Genomic DNA, 18,311 nt, shown 5'->3' on the forward strand with positions numbered 1-18,311 from the left:
GAGATGATTTCTATTAGAATGCATTCAGTTTATTTTTCTTTTATGTTTATTGCATCGGCTGTTACTTTATGTGTTTTGGTATTTTATTACCTTGACGTATTTATTTGTTATCAGACTAAGTCTAGGTTTTGTCAGTCATGTTATGTTATGAGTATAACAGAGTCATTATTTTGAATTGAACATTGTGTTAACAATTTTCTATATTATTAAATAAATTATTAAGTATTCATGTTTGTTATAGCCTAGTGCATCCTTAGGAGTATTACTTGTGGTTTTTGATGCCGTGATGGATAAGCTTATCCCTTATATAAGGATAGAAGCCTTTGCGTTGTGATAGGGACTTTCATCTGCCAAGCGTTTAGTCACTGTTGATCATTACAAGATGTGAATTTGGTTAAAAATCTAGGACACATTCCCGAAATTAGCCTGAGAATAAATTAATTAAGCCTTTCTCATTGGCACATAATCAAAGGCAACGTGAAAAGATGCTAGAATTTTGCCTCAACCAGTGTTGAGATACTAATCCAACTCTCGAATTCTATAAACATGCAGATTGGAGGCATGCAAAGCACAATTGTTGCTTGCATTTTCTAGCACACCACGATGCATTTTTGTGCAAAAATGTGTCAAATTGTCTTGCAAGGAAAAATAATAGCACAAAGTCACTTGAATGTCCTAGCACACCTTAAAGAGCTTGTACACCGATGTGGTATTTCAGTGCCTGCTCTGGTTCGTGTTGTCCCAAACAGTATACAACAAAATTAACTAATTAGAGATTGCTATGCATTAAAAAGAACGTACAGTCCATCTGTTTAGCCAATCTAAATGCCTATGGAGCCGGAATAGTACTCTCAAGTATTGCGTATTTCCTTTAACTTTATTAATAATTGAATATTTATAAAAAATCTTGAATTTGACATAACTTTTGTGTCTTTTCTCCTTTATAAAAGAAATTTTCCATTCTAAAAAGTTCTGAGGCAAGTTTGTTAGGACTTAAAATTTGAAGTGCTCTTATTTCGAAACAAAGGTCCTTATATCTTCAGAGTTGATTATTGATCAACTATAAACACTTAGGTAGGACAATATCGTCTTAAAAGAAGCAAAAAGTTTTCATATCCTCACCTTGACCTTTCTCTCTCTTACCTGAGAGGGTGTGGCCAAATCCAAATGGGTGATTTGACAACTCTCTTAAGTCAGTGATCGATAGTGACAAATCCACCAAAAGTGGTATGCCTAACACCTAAAGGGGTATGTTTAAATCAAAGGGTGCGTCGAGAATTTAAAAGACAAGGTCCTTGTGGCTATACGGATTCCAACTAGCTCAAGGAGTCAACTTATTGACAAATTGGCCAATCAAAACTGAACCATGAACTAATCTTATTAATTGAGATAGATTCCAACAACATATCATAGTTGACTTTTTCTTTCTGAATATTACAATTTACCATAAATAGTTTTTTTTATTCCTTAAAAAAATGCTTTATCGTTTCCTCATATGGAATTCTAGCAGATGATCTGTTCTGCTTTTTTTTAACACCAATCTACTGCAGAATGCTAACCAGTTCTTAGTTATGTATTTGATGCAGCTGAGGCTGTTCTTCTTGGATTCCAGCACTATCTGGTTATGCTTGGAACCACTGTTATCATCCCCACTGCGCTTGTTCCTCAAATGGGAGGAGGAAATGTGAGGACTTTGGCTCAAAAGAGTCCTTTCTTATGATTAAGAATCCGGGGCATTTTTTTGATTCGGTTACTATTCTTGAATTCAATTAAAAAAGAAAGCAAAAAGGTAAGTGCGGGCATATTGATATGTTGTTATGTTGTTACGTGATTTCTGGGTATCCTATGTAAATTCTTGAGATCTTGAATATACAATGTATTCATACTCTTCTTTATTCATATTGGTGAGTTGAAAAAGAGATAGAGATGGTTGAATCCAAATAATGAGTTTTTTGAAGTTCAATTTATGTTAGAGGAAAAGAAATAAGAATCTTAAACCATGTTGCATTAAAGAGGAAAATGCTAAGATGAGCATGTAGGATTACTAGAAAATATATATATATATATATATATATATAATACTACAATTAGGTAAACTGTATTAGATGATACAGTGAGAGCAAAATAAGCTAAGATGATATGAACCTACAGTAAGACAATCTGTAAATTTTATAACTAGACAAGTCGAATCTATTGGAGATGAAGCTACATGATTTAGAGAGAGCATGAACAAACTTTATTTGATGTAACTAAAGTAACTTAAAAGATAATGATATTATTTGTGATATAAGCATAGAGTTAAATGGCCAGATTAGCTTTACATTGTCAACTCAAATAGTTATGCCTCATGATTTGTATTCAAATCGAAACAATTCTCAGGGATCAATTTGCATTTAATCCTCTGTGATTTTGTACTGTAAGAGGTTTTTGCTCTCATTTTACTGTTTTAGGATGAGAAAGCAAGGGTAATCCAGACATTGTTGTTTGTGGCTGGTATTAACACACTTCTTCAAAGCTGCTTTGGAACTTGCTTGCCGGCTGTAATTGGAGGGTCATATTCATTTGTGCTTCCAACCATATCTATCATTTTGGCAAGGCGTTACAACAATATAGTGGATCCTCACGAGGTTGCTGATTAAACTATATTTAGATTGCCCTTATTATAATCATTCTTCTAGCAGTTAACACTTGAATGTTTTTCCCATGAAGAAATTCTTGCATATCATGCGTGGAACCCAAGGTGCATTAATTGTGGCATCAACACTACAAATTGTTGTTGGTTTTAGTGGACTTTGGCGTAATATAACAAGGTTATCTGCTTATCATATTCCTCTGTTTATTTTGGATTTTATTTGAACTTCTGAACTCTGTTCTTATTTATCATATGCAGATTTCTAAGTCCACTATCAGCAGCCCCTGTGGTAGCACTTACTGGGTTTGGACTCTATGAGCTTGGTTTTCCTGGGGTAAGGATTTTCTGTTTCTTGTTTTTTGTTGGAAATAGCAAATATTTTGTTGAAGATATTGAATATAGTCTACCAATCTGCTTTTTTATGAAGTAACTGATGCCTAGAATTCTAGTAGTCGAATACCAACCTTGATTCAGTTGAAATAGTATTTACATTGTTAGCGGTTCTGGCCATCATCCATTATTAACAGATAAAAGCAAGATAACATACATCTCTACAATAGTACATGTACAATGCTTGTACTTGTTCAGTTATTCTTTGTTGGACCATTTTATATGCATAACCCAATGATGAACCGTTCCATTAAATTTCTTATCACTAAACAACGGATAATTTTTATGGCTATGTAGGTTGCAAAGTGTGTTGAAGTAGGGCTCCCAGTCATCATTGTTTTAGTGATATTTTCACAGGTAAGTAATCTAGTCATAAAGAATAAACGATTAATGCACATGATACCCAGATATCCATTTCAATTATTTTCACAAATTTGTTCATTTATAATGTGTTTTACTAGTTACAGAGACATTATTGCTTATTATTTTTTATATCCTCAGTATGTCCCTCAAGCATTGCATCATAGGAAGCTGCCTGTATTTGAGAGATTCGCTGTGATATTTTCAATTTTAATTGTGTGGTTCTATGCCTACCTTCTCACAATTGGTGGGGCATATAGGCATGACCCACCAAAGACACAAGTGCATTGCCGCACTGATCGTTCTGGACTTGTTGGTGGTGCTCCCTGGTGAGCTTCATTACTTTTGTCTATTGGTTGTCATACCAAATTCTTGTACTAATTGAATGATGGCATACCATACTGCCAATGAGGAAGAACAGTGTCCTGGTTTGTATAATTATTTTTTTTTCCAACTCTTAGGATAAGAGTTCCATATCCTTTCCAATGGGGAGCTCCAAGTTTTAATGCTGGTGAAGCTTTTGCAATGATGGCAGCATCTTTGGTTGTCCTTGTAGAGGTTGGAACGTGGCTCTTTTGGTTTGGAATATTTCTTAACATGGACTTTCGTGTTGTTTTATTCTAACACATCCATCAATACACAGTCTACTGGTACTTTCATGGCTGTAGCAAGGTATGCAAGTGCAACCCCTGTGCCTCCTTCAGTTCTCAGTCGAGGTATTGGTTGGCAGGTGAGATTTAATCTGTTTCCTTGAACAAATTCTTGAACCTTTTCTTCCCAAATTGTTTAAGTTTCTGAAAATCTCAATTGCAAAATTAATGTTTTAGGGTATTGGTATCTTGTTGGATGGATTCTTTGGAACAGCAAATGGTTCAACAGTGTCAGTGTAAGAACTATTTCTCATAAGTCATGCTTTCATAAGGATTGAAAAAGTTGATGTTTTTTTTGTCTTGAGAGAAACATCATGTTTGAAAGTTCTTAACTACAACGATTCCACAGTGAAAATGCTGGTTTGCTGGCCTTGACAAATATTGGCAGTCGCAGAGTTGTGCAAATATCTGCTGGATTTATGATCTTCTTTTCCATCCTTGGTAAGCTGAATATTAAGAAGTTTTTGGTTTGAATAATATGCATACTTGGAAATTATACTAACTTTTGTTGCTTTTATACATTTTCACATTATAATATATTAGTTACCATATTATCTATATGTATTAGTTACCATAATATATATGCCAATTAGGCTAATTATCAATTAGCTTAATTATAGTTTCCTAGTTTGTATATAAATATGCCTCACTTTTTAATAAAGATTATCAATTTTTTTTATCTCAAGTAACATGGTATCAGAGCAACTTTGAAATTAGGGATTTGAAATTAGGGTGTCTCTTCTATCTCTTACGTACTTTCATATCTGTGACGTGTCACTACCTCACCGTGGTCCAAGAGCATGCCTCTATCGGCCGACCACCACATCCTTGCCGACACTCTTTCCTCCCCTCTGTTCGCACACGAAGTCGGTTGCTGCTCGTTGCCGCACTGGTCACTGCTGCACATCCCCTTCCTCAGTGCACAACGCACAAGGCTATTCTTGTGTTGACCCACTGCTGCATGAGCGCCGACTCTCCTTCCACGATGCCATTGTCTCAGATTTCGGCTATCGAGTAGCTACCACGTTGGCCCTATCCCTGGCGGCCGCCCTTGCTACTCTCCAGATACGCGTAATCAGAAGCATCATTGGCATCGCCCAATCTCGGCCGCCAATGATCCTTGTCGCTAGCCTGAACCTGTTGCCCTACTTTCCTCAACGCGAGCAACACTTGAGCACGCATGGGTTTGTTTGTACTTGTTGGTTTGGATCTTCTTTCGGATTCTTCTCTTATTTGACTTCCTTTGGGATAAGTTTTATGGTTGAAAATAAACCTTCTATTGTGACGGATGTGGTGCATGTGATGTCTAAACTCACGGACTATAAGCTAAATGATTCGAACTATTTGGATTGGAGTAAGATTGCTCATCTTTATCTACGTAGTACTGACAAAAATAGTCAATGACTCTCCTCAAGATGATTCGAAGTAGACATGACTTAGAGAGGATGCTCGCTTGTTTCTTTAGATTCAAAGTTGTATTGATAGTGAGGTAATTGGTTTGATCAATTACTATGAATTTGTTAAAGAACTAATGGATTACTTGGCTTTTTTTTGTACACTAGAAAAGAAAATCTCTCCCGCATGTAAGAGGTTTTCAAAGCATTTTACCGTGTGAAAAAACAAGATCAGCCTATGATAAATCGATCCTTATCTCTACAGATGAATTTGCCAAGTTCTCAAAATATCAGGATCACTCAAGTCTTCATCTCCATCTGTCACTGCTATTATTGATTTAGGTAAACAAAATGATATCTTCTTTCCTCATTCTCCAAATGAGTTATTGATTCTGGTGCCACAGATCATATGATAGGTAATTTTAGTCTCTTTTCTACTTTTCAGTCCAAAGCTAATACTTATACCATTACTTTAGCTGATTGGTCTCCATCTCGAGTTCGTGGGTCTGACACTATCAATCCTACCCCTTTGCTTCTGCTGTCCTTTGTTTTATATTTACTTAATTTATCGTTTAATTTGCTCTCTGTTTGTGGGTATTAAATCTTTCATTCATACTCAGTTTCACACGAAATACTTGGGTGCTAAAGTATTTCTTGGGTGTTGAGTTACAAGAAGTAAAAAAGGTATATTTCTATTTCAAAAAATGTCCTTGATCTATTAACTGAGACATGAAAATTGGGGGCAAAATCTTGTAGTGCTATAATAACTCAGAACATGCACCTCACAGGAGATGGAGAACTATTTGAACATTCTGAGAGATATCGAAGGCTGGTTGGAAAGTTGAATTACCTTACTGTGACTTATTCAGATATTGCATATTCTATTAGTGTTATCAGTCAGTTTATTTCATCTCCAACCATTCATCATTGGAAAATATTAGAGCAAATTTTATATTACTTGAAGGGAGCACCCGGACAAGGTATCTTATATGCAAACCATAGTCACACTCATATTGAATATTTTTCAGATGAAGATTGGGCAGATTTCAAAATGGATAGAAGATCTATTTCAATTATTGTTTGTCGGAGGAAATTTAGTCTCATATAAGAGTAAGAAGCAAAACGTTGTGTCACGATCCAATGCAAAGTCAGAATATAGAGCTATAACACAGTGTTTATGAGATAATATGGATATATTAACTCTTGAGTGAAGTAGGACTTAAAATTTAAATACCAGTAAAACGGTTGTGTGATAATCAAGCTGCTCTTCATATTGCATCGAATCCTGTGTTTCATGAGCTAACTAAGCACATTGAAATTGATTGTCATTTTGTTCGTGAGAAATTTCAACAAAACTTGATGTCTACTTGAAGGCCGGAGAACAAATAGGGAACATCTTCATAAAAACTTTAAATGAGGTTCGGCTTGATTATTTTCGTAACAAGTGGGTATGATTAATATCTATGCTCCAACTTGAAGAAGAGTATTATACGTATATATTAGTTGTCATATTATGTATATATATATTAGTTAATATATCTGTCAACTAGGCTAATTGTTAATTAGCCTAATTATAGTTTCTTAAGATAGATTCCTAGTTTGTATATAAATATCTCTCTTTAATAAAGATTACCAATTCTTATTATCTCAAATAACAAATAATATGCATACTTAGAAATTATACTATCTTTTGTTGCTTGTATACATTTTCACATTATAATATATTGAATGACCTAGTAGGTACCAACATCGGAAGTACCAATATATTATATATATTTGTATTAACTAGTACATTCTTTGTCCTTTCAAAATTATATAAGATAAAAACTATAAGGTCAAATAAAGTAGAAATTTGATCTGTCATCAAAAAACTTATTTGTGTTGATATGAAAAGTGCGAATGGGGTTCATTTGCATTAACAATATTGCAGTAACAACAAAAGAAATGTGTGACATTCTCAACATAAAATTGTTCTTAGCCTGTAAGTTTACTTCTTTATAGCTCTTTAAATGAGTTAGGGTGGCTTGCATAGCAGTATGCCAACCATAAACTCAACCAAGTATGACAACTCCAATATACCAATTCATGCTAGTCAACAACATGGTATATATGTTGACCAATTGCTGATGAATCACTTTCTGACTTTGGCATTCATGATATATACTGGTTGGCCCTGTCGGAACAAAAACCATGTGGAAGAACTGGGTACTGAGGGAGATTAACAAAAGGGATTTATATGTGTAAACACAATACTTGATCTGAAAGTACAATTGAATCATGGCAATCCTGCTTTTTATTTCCTATCCATTCACATTCTTTGTTTGTGGGTTTATCATCACAAGAATCAGATATTCACTTCTGAATTTAAAGGATGATATGTTGAACAGCAACATTGAGATGGTAAGTAGACAGACATCATATTAATGACATAATTTTCTATCTTAAGCTTTGGTGAATGTTAATGTCTGATGTTGACATATTATTAGAGCTTCTAAAATGGGGTTGGAGCAGATTTTTTCTAAGTCTTCTGAGCTTGGAGGGTCTTGAAGAGATGGAGGTCTGACCTATATTAATGACCAAGAAGGAGAATGATACATTGCAGAAATACTCGCTTGGTCATGGTGGCATTCCACCAGAAAAACTCTCCTTATTCTTCTTCATAAGGTCCTAGTTATAGCCTTGGGATTTGTTTTGTGGTTGGAGGTTGACATGTCCTGAATTGTTGATATTAATTGCTTTGCCTTTTGTCTTAGGGTTGGCGTGACACTAGGATAGAGAACAACAATAGGAGTAGGTGTGTGGGAAGGAAGAATTTTTAATTAAAGGTTAAGGTGGTGCCTCAAAATGGTGGTGGGTTATGTAGGGGGCACCTTATTACTCAAATTGAAGTGGACTCTTGAGTGATGTCCCTTTTCCCCTACTTTTCTCATCTTTGCAAGCCATTTGTGGTTGTAAAGGGCCTTTGCTATACTGGGTAAAGACTTCTATCTCCCTTGTGATTATTGTTTGTTTGTGTTTTCTTCCCTTCTTGCATTGATTCTCAACCATATCCAAGGTTGGTAAATTCTCTAGTTGTTGAGTTTCTTTCTTATGTTGTAAGGTGTTTAGATTGCTTTTGTCATGGAATTAAATTTTGTACTATGCTGGTCAGCACGGGTTGAAGTTTCTGTTGTGTCGACCGGCATCGCAAGGCTACCACAACGTGACCACGCGGCGACCTATGTGGGGTCATGGTAGCAATGCAATTTTTTATTTTAAAAAAATTTTAGGTTAAATTTTTTATTGTTTAACAGATAATTCCTTTCCCTTATTAATTTTTCCATCTTCTTAATTGTTTATTTATTTAATCTATTAATTTTTTTACTCTTTCATTCATTAATTTTTTCCCTTCATCCACACAAAAAGGTATACAAAGAGCAAAAAAATCTCATGAGGATGGTTATTTTTTTTCTTGTTATCTCTTCATTAGGTAAATAGAGGGGAAAAAAATAACATCTTAATCTTAAAATTATTATCCTTTTTTCCTTCTTTATTCGTCTACAAGATAAACATAGAGAGAAAAAAACTTTTAAAGAGGTCAGAAATAGATTATTAAGAAAGATAAAAAATTAAATATAATAAAGTTTTTAACTTTATAAAATATATTATATAAACTAAATTATTTTGTATATAAATTTAATTTAATTTTAAATTGATCAAAACAAATCTAAATTAAATCTTGTTTAAACCTACTTCATCCTGCCATATTTAATTGGTGGATTTCAGTTCATCTAAGTTGACTTTACTCAATAAGTAATAAATATTTTACAAGATAATAACCAAATATAAACTCAACGTTCAGTATCTTAAATATAACTCAATAACAAACAGTTTTAGCGATCAAATATTAATAAAAATATTTTTAATTAATATATTTAAAAACGTATTGAAACCATATCGGCATGGGATGATATTGTACCGAAATCATATCATTCCGGTCATAAACCAAAAATCCGGTGTGGCTCGAAATTGTAAATCTTGCTTTTAGTCGCTCTAAATTTTCTATCTATGTCATTCCCCTTGTTTCTCTTTCTAATGGGACTAGAACCAACTGAAGTCCAGCTTGACCATGAGATTGAGGTGATGATACAACAACATTAGTGGGAGTAACTCTACGTGCTCCCTTCCACCATGACCTTTTAGAAACTCATTAAGCTTAGACTGAGGTATGGGGTATTAACTTCCTCTACTTGATATCCTAAAAAAGTGATTTATCATCTACTCAGCGTGATATTAACTTTCTATTCCTACTTCTTGTTCGTTCCATTCCTTGTCAGGCTCTCGCCATTCTTACACCTTTCATTTAGGTAAATCACTTTGAATTCTTGAAGGCATTTGATGATTTTTTTTATCAGGGCATGTTGGATCAAGATCAAGTTAACTCTTCCATGAGGTGTATAAGATCAGCTTCGGCAAGAGGGTTTATTAATATAGCCCTTTAGCCAAATAAAAGCCTCCTAATTTCCCTTCTTCTATTAAAGGTTAGAAGAGACACTTTTCTACGTTGCGTACCTGAGATGTCCAATGTTGATTAATTGGTCTTACTCTCTACTGGATTCCCAACCTTCTTTGACGTTAAAGGGAATTGAAGAGGAGTAAACCAATTACCATTATAGAATTCTATCTTATTGAAAATTTGTACAAGGAAACTATAGTAAATGTAGGCTTCCAAGGTCCTATAGGCGCATCCCACTTACCTTATAATGATTCTTAGGTTTTTGACTTTGTAATATTTGTTGAATGAATTTCCCCCGCTCAAATTGACGTATTTGATACCACTTGACTTCCTCTGCTTTTTTCTACTTGGTTTCCTACGATGTTGACCTTTTGCTTTGACTTCTTATTGGTTGGCCTTCTATACTTGTTCCCCATCACAGGTCGAGCTCTTGCATTCTTGTGCATGATAGTTGGCCATTTCATTTCAAACTCTTCAAGGCACTTGATGATATTTGTTGGATCGTAAAGACGCTAGAGGAGGAGGTGAATAGCGATCGTCGAAAATCTCCATTAATAACAAGTTACATAGTGAAAATAAAAATAAGGAGAGGGAAAGGAGAAAGAAAAACCAAGCGCTAACACAAGTAGTTTTTTACTTGGTTCAAAGCTTTTGACGACTCTTACTTTAAGGCTCACACTCGTCGAGTGCTTTTGTTGGACAATCCATTAATAGTTCGAATGATTATAAAATTTAAGTACAAGAACTATAAGAAAATGTTACTAACAACCGTGAAAATAAATATATCTTGATTGCCGATTGTCGGAGGAGTGTTACAGCATCATAGGAGCTTTTCTGGAGCAGCGCGTAGGAATGAAAGTCGTAGAAAAAGTTGTTCTGAAGCTGCTGGTAGAAGGCCTTTATATAGGTCTATTCCGAGTGCCTGGAACCCTCCGGGCACCTAGACCGCTGCTGATGTGGCGATCTCTCGTCAAAATTTGATTCGTCAAGTTTATCCACTTTCGAACGCCCAGACCCCCTCTGGGCGCCTAGACCGTTGATGTGAGTTCGGCCAATCGTCGCACTCCAACTCAGCTTCGGGATGATTTTTCTAGTCTAGGTGCTTGGACCAGCCCCGGGTGCCTGGACGACCCTAGTGCTTGGCAGGCCACCCGGGTGAAGTTGGTCCAGGTGCTCGGACTAGCTTCGGGTGCCCAAACCATCCTTTTTCCAGTCATCTTTTTTTGCAAAAAAAGAGTTAGTCCAAGCAAATAAAAATATGTTTATCTTGTAAAACAAAGTTAGCACAATAAGATAGTAGTAGTAATTAGATTCCGTCTCTTCGAGATTAGGATCTAGTCAAGGTCTCAACTTAAGTTTTTTAAATAGACCTAAGCTGGACCGACACCTATTGTCCCCTCAACCGGGATGCATCGTCACTAAGTCACTCTCTTCTAGTAACTTATCTTCACAAACATTTGGTCCTTCAGATCTGTTTGGACTTTCTTTGACCTTGCTTAGTATCTGACCAAGCTGATCTATTAAGACTTGCTTGCAACATTGAGTTAACACAATTGATATAAAATGCTAAAGAAAAATAGTGTTAGCATTATTAATAATTCGCTGGTCCGGTCGACTGCATGTGGTCGACTGGAAACCAATCGGTCGCATATTATTTAGGGTTACCTCCCCCTAGGATTGTCCAGCTTCACTCACTAAGACTTTCATTGCCTGGCTTCATTCACCAGGACTTCCACCACCTAGCTTCACTCACTAGGGCCTGACTTCACTCACCAGGACTTTCACTACCTAGCTACACTCATTAGAGCCTGACTTCACTCACTAGGACTTCCATTTCCTAGCTTTACTTACTAGGGTCTGACTCCACTCACTAGGACTTCTCCTTGCCTAACCTCCAGTTAGGACTAGTCACTCGGTAGACTTCTTACCTGCTTATCCTTCGGTTATGACTTACCTTTGTTAGTCATCTAGTCCTGGTTAGACTTTTCTTTTTCAAAAATCAAGTCTTGTTTGGATCAACCTTTTGTCAAACTGACCAAACTTAGGTATATTGTCAAACATCGAAACTCTAGAGGTTGATTGCATTAACAGTATTTTTTTTATTGAGGCATGTTAGGCGAGGATTGAGTTGATTGAGAGGCTCTTTCATGAGGTGTGCAAGACTAGTTTCGGTGAGGGGTTATCATATATCCATCGAGCTAGATAAAAGCCATCTAATATTCCTTGTTCCACTAAGGGATGGTTGCCTACTTAGGGTCTTAAATTCCAACCCAATAGTCTACTCAATAAACTATTGGATTTTTGTTAAGATTATTATAGAGGAAGGTAGCACACTAGTTTTTAGCACTAGTTTTCCTTTAATCCAAAAATTTAAAGCAAAGAAATGACAAAGCAATTTCATCATATTTTGTCGAGATGCATTAGCCATTAGGCAACACGTCCTCGACTTTATCCGCGCAGCAATGACATAGCATGGAGGTGTTATTTTTTGTTGTAGCAAGGAGTAGATGGTTAGTGTTGGATCTCAAAGCAATAACATGCTAGGTTTTCAGTAGCGACATCAAGAGAGAAGAGGATGGCTAGGTTTTATCATGTATGATGTTCTTTTGATCTCACCTTAAGCCTTTTAGATTTATTCCTAGCCATTGGATATAATTTATTGAAGGGGAGCCTTGGCGCAACAGTAAAATTGTTGCTTTGTGATCAAAAGATCACGGGTTCGAATCCTGGAAACAACCTCTTGCAAAAAAGCAGGGTAAGGTTGCGTACAATGGATCCTTCCCTGGGACCCCGCATAGCGGGAGCTTCATGCATCGGGCTGCCCATTGGATATAATTTATTAAGAAACATTGTCAACTTATAACGAAATAATTATTTTAATTAGAAAAGGACTAATTACGCACTTTATCCGATTAAAGTTCAACTAATTTAGATTAAGCAAATATAAAAAGTTTCTAAATCTTTTAAATTTTTATAACCTTTTTAAAAAATATTTTAAAATTATGTTTCACTCCAAATTAATTTCTACAATATTTGCAAAATTAATTTATTAAATTTTGTATAAGTTTTATAAAATTAATTTGAGTGAAAATAAAATTTAAATTAATTAAGTCTTAATTAGTTTCAAATTTGATCTCTAAAATTTATAGCACAAATTAACTATTAATTTTGCAATTAGTCTATTTTTATTTAATTATACAAATTGACACTTAATTTATCTCAATTAAATTTTGGTTAATCAACATAATTAAATTTACCAAAATAATTGATATTTAATCATCTTGTTCTTTCTCAAGGTGACAAAAGGTGATTCGTTCGCCTCCAGCTCCTCTGTCAGCCCGTTCCCAGACTGACATAGAAGAGGTAAATCATGGGTGACTACTAGCCTTGGTCAGTTGAATAGTGGATGTGGGAAGGCATGCATCCTACTACTAGCAGGGATTTGACTCCCAAACCTCGTGGTGGCAACACCACCATGAGATAGCCAATTGTCCATCTGGAGGGGACTATCTTGTTCTTCCTCAGGCTCTTGGACATAGTTGCAGTGTACTTAAATGATTAAATTCTTTGATCCTACATATGCAAACTCTTTATTGGTTTAAGTATACAAGACTTGATTTAGAAGTTGTGGTTTCTACAAAGCCTTTTCGTAGCACAACTATTATTCAATATATTCCTCTTATCATCTTCATATTACTACATGCCATTGAGACTTAGAATATTGTTTGTCATATTATGGCACATCTAATAATTTGATACAACTAGAAAAAAATATTAATTTGAGAATCTCAATTGAGTTCCACTATGCATAGGTTTAATCCAAGTGGACACTTATCAAAGGAATCATATGATATAATTGATAAGTTCTGTGTTAATTACTCTCTAATCTCCGTGAGATTTGCAACATACAAAACAAGCACACATGTAACCCTTTCAAGGGATCAAATATAAATACTAGTTATCTTGTAAAATAAGTGGTAACTTCAAATCTAAAGGCCAACTGCACTTGATTGTATGAGACCCTATAGGGGTTATAACAGTGAGGCATGATCAATTCACAACATGCCTATACACATGCTTGTCTAGACATCACATGCCTATAAGTGTGAGATTGTATGCTGCTATCTAATAACAGAAATATAACATGCACCGATCTTACCTTGAAGTTGGTATTACGGTTCTTAAGATCATTATGACCAAGGACAATATTCAACAAGATTGATGCACATATTAGAATGGTCTCATATATCTCATTTCTATTACTAAAGCAATGATATTAGGATCTTTTATTACTAGTTTCATAGGCTTAACAAGATTGATAAAAAGAAAGGGAAGTCTGGTGCATGAAGCTCCTGTCCATGTGGGTCCGGGGAGGTCTATTGTATGCATCCTTCACCTGTTTTGCAAGAGATTGTTTCTAATACTCAAATTTGTGACCTCTAGGTTACACGACAACGACTTTATTATTGTGTCGAGACTCCCCTTCAGCTTAACAAGATTGATAACATAAAAAATAATAATTTCATTAATAATAAAAATACAATGACATTATAGCGATTCTTTTTTATAATCTAATTGTCTCTAGAGCAATATCTTAAACAATTTCTTTCTTGCACTAGAGCCAGTTATTAAATGTATTCATATTGAGTGATTAAACATGACTATTATGTTTCAGTTGGGCTGTGTTTGTTAGTGGATCAACAATGTTGTCGCTAGTTGACACTCTTTCCATAGTGATGTCCCTATGTTTCATACTCTTTGATAAGTGGAACTCTGGTGCTTATGCTTGGATTTGCTAGTGAGATCGTGGTTCCTTTGTGTACGCAATGGTTTTGTCTTTGTCACAATATGCCGTAATTAGTTTAACAACTCCTGTCACATAGTTAATACCTTGTGGATTAAACTCAAACTTCCTCTAATAGTTGTTTCTACTTCTTTCAGTCTGTAGAAGCTGGGGACTTTGCTAGACTAGCAAAAAGTTGGAGCGGTTAATTTGAGAGTCAAATCATAGGTTAAATTATAGAGAACAGAGTATTTCATCCAAGATGAGTATTGGAATTAGGCATTTTCTTGATATGTTAAATAAATGAATGGACAAGAATGCATTTAGGAAACGTGTCACAATTGAGATAGCTTCTGCTATGGGTGGATTCGCAGAGGTCACAGCTAGGAATTATCCGGTTAGGTGGTTTCACATGCTAAGTGAGATGATAAAATGACTGGATGCTAAGGAATCAAGGCTGATAATTTAGTAACTAAAAAACTTTTGGGTTGGATTGTGTTCTTGTATGTGTATGGAATTTTGCTAGCGAACTAGTTGGCTTGATTCATATCGGACAGTGCAGCCCATACAATTCATTGTGCATATTGAACATGACAATGCCTAGACTTACCAGTGTGTGGGGCAGTGCTACAACAGTCTTAATAGGCTGTCTGCCTACAATTTCGATCCAAATAGCTACACAATTTGCATGCAGAAACAAATGAAGATCAACAAATTATTTAGGTTTTTTTTCTTGTTTTCTTTATTGTGTTATAGAGTAGTTTATGGGGAGAGTTTTTGTACAGAACATGGACAACACTTTTTTTTAGATTATTTTTGTACCTTTTCTTGTATCATATAAAGCCTGGTTTACCTTCATGGATGAGGGGAAGTAACGTTCATCATTCTGTTTTTTTTTCTTGTATTGTGTTTATCATCGTCTGGCCATATTGGAGGAGGTTGTTCTTAGTTGCATGTAATATGTTGTGTGTTCACTTAGTCACTCTAGGGATAATATTTCCATCACATAGCTTCGTAGTGGGGTGACCTTGTGTCCCTTTAGGCTTTCTCATGGTTGATCTACTAGGGTAGCTTGACCGCCAGGGCATTTACATTGTACATGTGGGCACAGTTCTTCCACATGGCTTTTGTTAGAGTAGACAACAAATGTCCATGTGCTGCAGAAGTAAAATGGTCCTAAAGAGGACCTTTGATTACAAAAGAAAAACATAGGATATACACAACAAAGCTGCTCAAGTTTGTATTCAACATATAACAGTAATGATGGAATTTGATGACAAAATGCATGGGAATGCCATTAATTTGATCAGGTGAATTGGGGGGGCATACTGTAGGAATATAGTTCTGTTTTTTCTGTCTGATCACTTCCCCTCAAACCAACTAATGTATTTTGTCTGTGACAGGGAAATTTGGAGCAGTTTTTGCTTCCATTCCTGCACCAATCTTCGCAGCCCTTTACTGTGTTTTGTTTGCATATGTTGGTAGGCACAACATAAATTCTTGCACTTCTGAAATTTCTTTTTGATGATTAATAGATTATTCGTACAATAATGTATGTGCAGGTTCCGCGGGCCTCAGTTTCCTTCAGTTTTGTAATCTCAACAGCTTCCGCACCAAGTTCATCCTAGGATTCTCTGTTTTCATGGGTTTGTCCGTTCCCCAGTACTTCAATGAATACACTTCTGTTGCTGGTCATGGCCCAGTCCACACCGGGGCGAGATGGGTACGTTGGCTTCCTTGCTACTTTCATTTATATAGTTGAGCACCTAGTATACTGATGGGGATTTTTCTTTAGTTCAACGATATCGTCAATGTGATATTCTCTTCAAAACCATTTGTTGCGGGGCTTGTGGCTTATTTCTTGGACAATACCCTCCATAGGCACGACAGCAATGTGAGGAAAGACAGGGGTTACCATTGGTGGCACAAATTCCGTTCCTACAAGGGCGATACAAGAACTGACGAATTCTACAAATTGCCATTTAATCTCAATAAGTTCTTTCCATCAGTGTGAGCTCAATCCTTATGCACAGTGTGTCAACTTGTCTCTTCAGCTAATTCTTGGATCATGTATTGCATCACCTTCTTCGCTTAGTGGCCCATGAGAAACACTTAGTGTTTCTGTATCGCAAGATCTCTCTGGTTTTCATTTAAATACATGTTTAATCTGCATATTTCATAGTTGATATGGTTCTGTGTGGAACATATTCTATCTTAATTAGCTTAATCTGCTTCACTATCTACTGCTGCTGTATCGAATCAGGATTAGCCTGAGGTAGAATTCAATATTTAGACTTACAATCCAACCACTATATTGTTATAAAATAATGAATAAAAAAACATGGTATTTCCACGTTAGAAGTCCCCTGAGAGAGAGAGTTCAGCAGGATCTAAATTGGCAAGGGCATGGATAGAGGTTTGTAGAGGTGAGAAAATCTCGAGTTTTGACATCTAAGCATTAGGCCATTATCTCATGCATTTATCAACTGAGCCAGAATGACAATTTGTGGTGGCTTTTTAGTTTTCAATTTGATAATTTATTGCTTATGTCAATTTTATGGAGTTCAGATCCTCTGGTTCGTAATTCCTGTTACCTTCTTGGTCTTTTTTGTAATTTGCATATCGGATTGTGGTTAGAATTCGGTTAAAATTGGTTGTGATCTCTCTTAAGTACACTTTCTTACCTAGGTTATAATTTTGAATTGACTCAGGCGGCCAGAGGCCGTTGTTTTAGCCAGATTTCGACCGTGATTCAGTGTACGAATTATAAAAGGGATCAAGAAAAAAATTAGGAATTGTGGACTAGAGGATGTGAGCTTAATTTTATGTGACTTATTCTGCATGGATTCTTTTATCTTTCCATCTTAATTTTTTTATTACTATTGTTTGTCTTATAACAAGTTATTAATATGCAACTGGGGCAACGTCACGATTTAGAGACGGTAAGTATTAGTTGTGTCTTTGCTTATGTTTTTAGCTAATTAATTACCTTGCTAATGCTTGTGATTATATCTTATATAAGTTTATTTTTTCTTTCTTTTCATGTTAGTTTGATGCTAAAATTCATGAGTGATAATAAAGCATTTTCCATGTCTTGAGTATGCTCATACAGCAATAATACTATTGAGAGAGAGAGTTTAAGAAATATTCTAAACTGATTTGTTTGCTGCTGAAAAAACTAAGTTAAGAAAAAGTCATGAATTCAGTTCTACTAGTACTATTTCATTTCTTGAAGTGGATGTGAGATGATGTGATAGAAATTTACCGTCGTACTAAAGCTTTTTCTCACAATGTGATAGATCTACATAGATTATAATGCGTTAAAGGGCGCTGAAGTTATTCTAGCAAAGTTCCTTGGGTAATTTAGTACTACGTAGATTTTTAAATATTTTAAAAGGCATATGCTATTTGATATTTATCTTTTAGTACCTTTTCTAATATAATTCTTATTTTATCCTCCTATTTCATATGTCATTCCCCCCTCTCTTATATACATGTAACCAATTTTATTTTTCCTTCCTTTTATTCTCTTTTCTCTTTTTTTTTTTTTTTGTTTGTATACATGCATAACGGAGATTTGATATATAAATCATATTGGGCCCATGAT

The 18,311-nt window shown here is 35.4% G+C and overlaps 1 protein-coding gene across 2 annotated transcripts in view; it reads left to right on the forward strand.

Annotated features, from left to right (window-relative positions):
* The window catches only part of LOC121984362 (nucleobase-ascorbate transporter 6-like), a 29,021-nt gene extending 12,078 nt beyond the window's left edge, over positions 1-16,943 (forward strand). For both annotated transcript variants that reach the window (XM_042537253.1, XM_042537254.1), the window contains exons 3-15: positions 1,587-1,684; positions 2,451-2,627; positions 2,710-2,810; positions 2,891-2,966; positions 3,320-3,379; positions 3,524-3,711; positions 3,844-3,940; positions 4,026-4,112; positions 4,210-4,268; positions 4,382-4,473; positions 16,108-16,185; positions 16,267-16,427; positions 16,500-16,943. In XM_042537253.1, the coding sequence (XP_042393187.1) occupies positions 1,587-1,684; positions 2,451-2,627; positions 2,710-2,810; positions 2,891-2,966; positions 3,320-3,379; positions 3,524-3,711; positions 3,844-3,940; positions 4,026-4,112; positions 4,210-4,268; positions 4,382-4,473; positions 16,108-16,185; positions 16,267-16,427; positions 16,500-16,718 (1,493 nt within the window). In that variant the 3' untranslated portion in view covers positions 16,719-16,943. The remainder of the gene's footprint in view (positions 1-1,586; positions 1,685-2,450; positions 2,628-2,709; positions 2,811-2,890; positions 2,967-3,319; positions 3,380-3,523; positions 3,712-3,843; positions 3,941-4,025; positions 4,113-4,209; positions 4,269-4,381; positions 4,474-16,107; positions 16,186-16,266; positions 16,428-16,499) is intronic.
* The last annotated feature ends 1,368 nt before the right edge of the window (positions 16,944-18,311 follow it).

This window comes from Zingiber officinale, chromosome 5B, assembly GCF_018446385.1.
Source record: "Zingiber officinale cultivar Zhangliang chromosome 5B, Zo_v1.1, whole genome shotgun sequence".
Lineage (NCBI taxonomy): Eukaryota > Viridiplantae > Streptophyta > Magnoliopsida > Zingiberales > Zingiberaceae > Zingiber > Zingiber officinale.